This window comes from Penaeus monodon, chromosome 35 (genome assembly GCF_015228065.2).
Source record: "Penaeus monodon isolate SGIC_2016 chromosome 35, NSTDA_Pmon_1, whole genome shotgun sequence".
Taxonomy (NCBI): domain Eukaryota; kingdom Metazoa; phylum Arthropoda; class Malacostraca; order Decapoda; family Penaeidae; genus Penaeus; species Penaeus monodon.
The window spans coordinates 2,605,995-2,610,994 of NC_051420.1; the positions used below are offsets into that span (position 1 = coordinate 2,605,995).

At 35.0% G+C, this 5,000-nt stretch overlaps 1 protein-coding gene across 2 annotated transcripts in view; it reads left to right on the forward strand.

Annotated features, from left to right (window-relative positions):
- The window catches only part of LOC119594977 (ESF1 homolog), a 15,393-nt gene that overhangs the window by 6,266 nt on the left and 4,127 nt on the right, over window positions 1-5,000 (forward strand). For both annotated transcript variants that reach the window (XM_037944113.1, XM_037944114.1), the window contains exons 5-9: window positions 343-569; window positions 900-1,143; window positions 2,980-3,197; window positions 3,903-4,085; window positions 4,381-4,902. In XM_037944113.1, the coding sequence (XP_037800041.1) occupies window positions 343-569; window positions 900-1,143; window positions 2,980-3,197; window positions 3,903-4,085; window positions 4,381-4,902 (1,394 nt within the window). The remainder of the gene's footprint in view (window positions 1-342; window positions 570-899; window positions 1,144-2,979; window positions 3,198-3,902; window positions 4,086-4,380; window positions 4,903-5,000) is intronic.

Below are 5,000 nucleotides of genomic sequence, written 5' to 3' on the forward strand. Positions count from 1 at the left end.
ATATGGACATGGGAAAATGGCAAAACAGCTTAAAAGGGTTATGCATAAAAAAAGAAAATAACATTACAAAGGGGTGTCATAGAGGCTTTTCACTGTACACAAGTGTTTGTGTGCACCCAGCCATGCACCCATCAGTGTGGCTGATCAAGTAAGCTTAATGTCCGTATCTTGGGCTGTGTGATGGCAGTGAAGCATCTGGATCCAGTGCGTTAAATTGCACAGCATTGAATATTAAGTATATGATATTATTTTAATCTTGGTAAGGATAATATAATCTGCTGAAAAGGTAGTGCTAAATCTTCAGATACCAGTGTAAAATCTCAAAATGATTTATCGTTCTAGCGGAAAGAAGAGACAGAACAGCCAAAGAGGTCGCAGATATCCCAGACGACCTGCGAGAAAAGCTCCAAGACTTGGACATGGACTATGCCCGTGGCGAGCTGTTCTTCTCAGATGACTCCTCCGATGACGACTCCAGCACAACGGATGAGGAAGATGAACCGGAGGAGTTTGAATGGGGAGAGCTTGACCACGATGCAGAGTGGGAGACTGAAGACAATGAAGTAGAGGTGAGGGATTTTTCCAAGTCACTTGCTTTCTCATTCTATCCCTTTCTCTTCCCCCTCTCTCTCTCTCTCTCTCTCTCTCTCTCTCTCTCTCTCTCTTTCTCTCTCTCTCTTTCCCTCTCTCTCTCTCTCTCTCTCTCTTTCCCTCTCTCTCTCTCTTTCCCTCTCTCTCCTCTCTCTCTCTCTCTCACTCTTTCCCCCCCTCCCCCCCTCCCTTCCTTCCTCTCCCCCACCCCTTAATACTCCCTCCTCCCCCCTCATACAGGTTTTACATATATATATAGCATGGATTCTCATTACAATGGACATTTATTCATGGACATTTTCTTCCAGGAAACTTCTCGTCTTGCTCTGTGTAACATGGACTGGGATCGCATCAAGGCAGCAGATATCATGAAACTCTTTACTTCCTTCTGTCCAAGAGGTGGATCTGTAAGAAAAGTAACAATATATCCATCTGAATTCGGAAAGGAACGCATGGCAGAAGAAGTCTTAAAAGGACCTTGCGAGTTAGTTTCAGGCCCAGCAGACGAAGATGATGATATAAATCTTGTTGATCTTGAGAAACTAGAAAGAGGTAAATTGATTTTGTTTGCCAGTTGTATTGAAAGTGTAGAAATGCATGTACTTTTTTCCAATGAGTTTCCCTTTTTTCCCCTTTTTCACAAATTTCAGAAAGATCAGAAGCCAAAGGTATACAGTGCTATTTTTCTTTCTATTTACTGGTATGGTGAGATTTTGAACCAGAAAATGCATTTTTGGGTAGAGAGGTGGAATTTGAATTAAAATTTCCCAGTGGATTGATTGTTTGTCACAGCAAGTCACGGATCAGTGTTTGTGTACAATGACAGCCCATGAAATTTACCCAATACTGTGGAGAATTTAGAAATTGAGAAAATTAGGGACCTAAAATATAGAATATGGAGCAAAATTAATGTTGTAATGATTTGAGTCATTTACTTGTTAATGAACATTATTTTATAATATCTGAGTTTTTAGGCTATTTGTCCTAATATTTTTGTAAATTTAACATTTAAACATCCAAAAGCACTAGGAAGAGGCTATGGGAGTTTCACTGTAACATGTTAACCCCCATCCTTGTTTGAGGGTTTATCAGATGAGAATCTGTAAAACTTACCTAAATCATAGTAGTATTAGCATGGATATTAGCAAAACACTATATGCTAATTGTTTACCAAAACAATGCTGTCTTGTGTGAGGTGTTTGGGCCACTGTTGAACCACTAGTGTATCCTGCCTGTCTGAAGGAGGGAAGGTACAGCCTTTTGTCATAATGGATTAAATTTGGTTCAGACTTTAAAATCCAGAGTGGTTGCAGGAGAATTGGATATTCATTTCCACCTTTTTCTCTTCTCTTCTCTTCTTGAGAGCAGGGAGGCTGTGTTCCTTCAGCTCCAAGGTGCTTGCCATATACAAATTATTTTACGTTTGAATAAGTTCAGTAAATTATATATCATTAACTGGAAACAACAGTTCTGAATCCCTTCCAGCATTACATTACAACACTTCTAAATCCTTTTCATGACTACAATATAACAATTCTAATCCCTTTCAGTATTATATTTTGTTCTGGAAAGAGTAGAGTCTCATTTTTAGGGTTCTGGCCTAGAGGGTTAACTTGGGGTGCTGCAGGGGATGGCATGTATGTACAGTCAGAAAAATAAGTATTGTTACCCTTTTCACAAACTAATGTGAAAAATTGACTAAGTGGTGTGGAATAGCAAGGCATGTGTTAACAGAGAGAAGCCTTCAGTTCCTCATTGAACACAAGTAAAGGTAAAGATATTTTTATTTCTGACTGTACATGCCATTCCCATTATGATTTTAGTTTATTAATTACATTTGCACATAGATGGCTCCACAAGTGCTTAGTCACCAAAGAGTCAATTACTAGTGTCATCTATCTAACCTGTTTACCCTTTTCCTTGATTTTCAGAAATATTTGTTTTTATATTGTATTTCTATTAGCATCATTAATAACACTGTAATGCTTATGACATCAGTAATAATGATAATAGCAGTAGAAAAAAAAATCTCAAAAGCTCAAGGAAAGGGGATAGATATCATATAAAATCATGTAGTACTATTAATTGACTCCTTGATTGTTTTGAAATATAACTACATTTCACAAAATAACACACAGTGAAAATCCGTGGTCCTAACAGCATTGGGTTAAAGAATATAATTTTTCATTCTTTCTTTTTTCCAGTATAGACTTTGTTGAAAGATTATATGAAATATGAGTAATTTATATTGTCTTCAAATTATATTTGTACTTGTGTATAGACAGTTTCTGTTTCTGTACATACTACATACATGAGGGCATTTTTATGCATGAAGACACTATTTTTAGGCATTTTATGTTTTTGTTTAATGTTATCATTGTGTTACAGGTATTTTGGATTCCAGTACTGGAGCAAATGCAAAACATTATGAGACATTAAGGAGATATCAGCGCAATCGTCTTCTCTACTACTATGCTGTTATAGAGTGTGATACTATTGACACAGCTAAAATCATCTACAAAGAGTGTGATCGGCAGCCTTTCGAAGAGACAGGAATTCTCATTGACTTGAGATACATTCCTGCTGACATGACTTTTGATGATGAGGTATTACATTGAAACAGTAATTGTCATATTTACACTTGAAAATATTTTAACTTAGTAATTTGACTTAGTTCTGTCTTTTTGAGAAAGGATAGTGTTGCTGGAACTACACCATACCATATAGTACCATCTTTTATTTGAATATACAGTGTTCAGGATATTACTTGAAAGGCTCAGCTGTTTTTTATTCCACTGAATGTTGATGAACTGTTTTCTGGAGCAGTAAGGAAAGTAGACCAAGTTAGACTAAATTTTGTGTACATAGCATTACAAGAAAACTTTAAAAAATGCAAATATTCCTTATGTAAGATGAAATTGAATGAAATATTTAAGAAAAAATTAGATAATGTTTTATTATTTCTTAGGAGTTACTAAAAAACTGAACAGTTTGAAAATGAATAATGGTACTACCTATTAGAAATTATTCTTTTAGATGAAATTATCTGTTGTATTATTATGTTTGTTTTTTGTTATTATATATATATATATATATATATATATATATATATATATATATATATATATATATATATATATATATATATATATATATATATATGTTGATGTATATATATTTTTCTGAAGTTATTAATGGGATATTTTAGACTTTATACAAAAAGCTTATATATATGCTGAAAAGTAATGAGTCATTAAAGCATGCTATAGGTTCATACTCATGCTTTTTTTTTTTTTTTTTTCCATGAGCAGGTTTTTGACAGATGTGAAGCCGTACCTGACACATATGAGCCCAAACATTTCATCACAACTGCTCTCCAGTTATCTCAACCATCACTGACCTGGGATGAAACAGACCCAGACAGACAGAGGATCCTATCAACAGCAATGACAAAAGCTCTGAGGGGTGAAGAAGTGGATGAGGAATATTTGAAGGTATTGTGAGAGAGTGAGTGAGAATGTGTGCATGTGCTTATGTGTATGTGTGTTTGCCTGTAAAATTTTGAGGTAGAGGTTCTGAACTTGCTAGATTTTATTACTATTATTATTTTTTATTGACATTATTAATATTATTATTATTATTATTATTATTATTATTATTATTATTATTATTATTATTATTATTATTATTATTATTACATGACCCTCAGACTCATGTTTATTGGTCAGTATTGATTTGCTTGGATGAAGACCAGGGTCTTATTAGAACTATAACTTTTTTTTCTTTTAGGGTTTTGTTGCTTCAGGCAGTGAATGTGAAGATGAAGAATCTTTACAAAGTGATGACGATGACGAAAGTGAGGACGAAGATGCCAAAGCTGCTCGTATTGCAAAATTTAGAGCTCTCATTAAAGAAATAGATGAAAAAGAGAATAAGAAAAAACAGGAGCATATACACATGGAAGAAATGTTTGCTGTGGAAGAGGATTCAGAGGAAGAAGAAGAAGAGGAGGATGCCGAGACAGCAGAGGAAGATGTTGTAAAGGAAAAGTCAGACCTCAATCCCTTTGAAAAGTATTTAGAGAAACGTAAAGCCAAGAAGAAAGAAAAGGAACAGAAGAAGAAGCGCGTAAAGAATACTGAAAGTGACGACACGGATGAAAGTGACTATGACGACGTTCCGGAAGATGTTAACTTAAAGAGTGATCCATACTTTGCTGAGGAGATCAAGAAAATGAAAGGGGAGAAGAAACAGAAGAACTCAAGTAAGAGTAAAAAGAGTAGCGTAGAGGAAACCGAAGGGGAAAGTAAGGTAAGCAATTTAACTTTTATTTTCTGTGAATGGGAATGTAGTGAGGTTACTTTTTGCCACGTGATTGATGTATTATGATGGTTAAAAGAGACACCCTT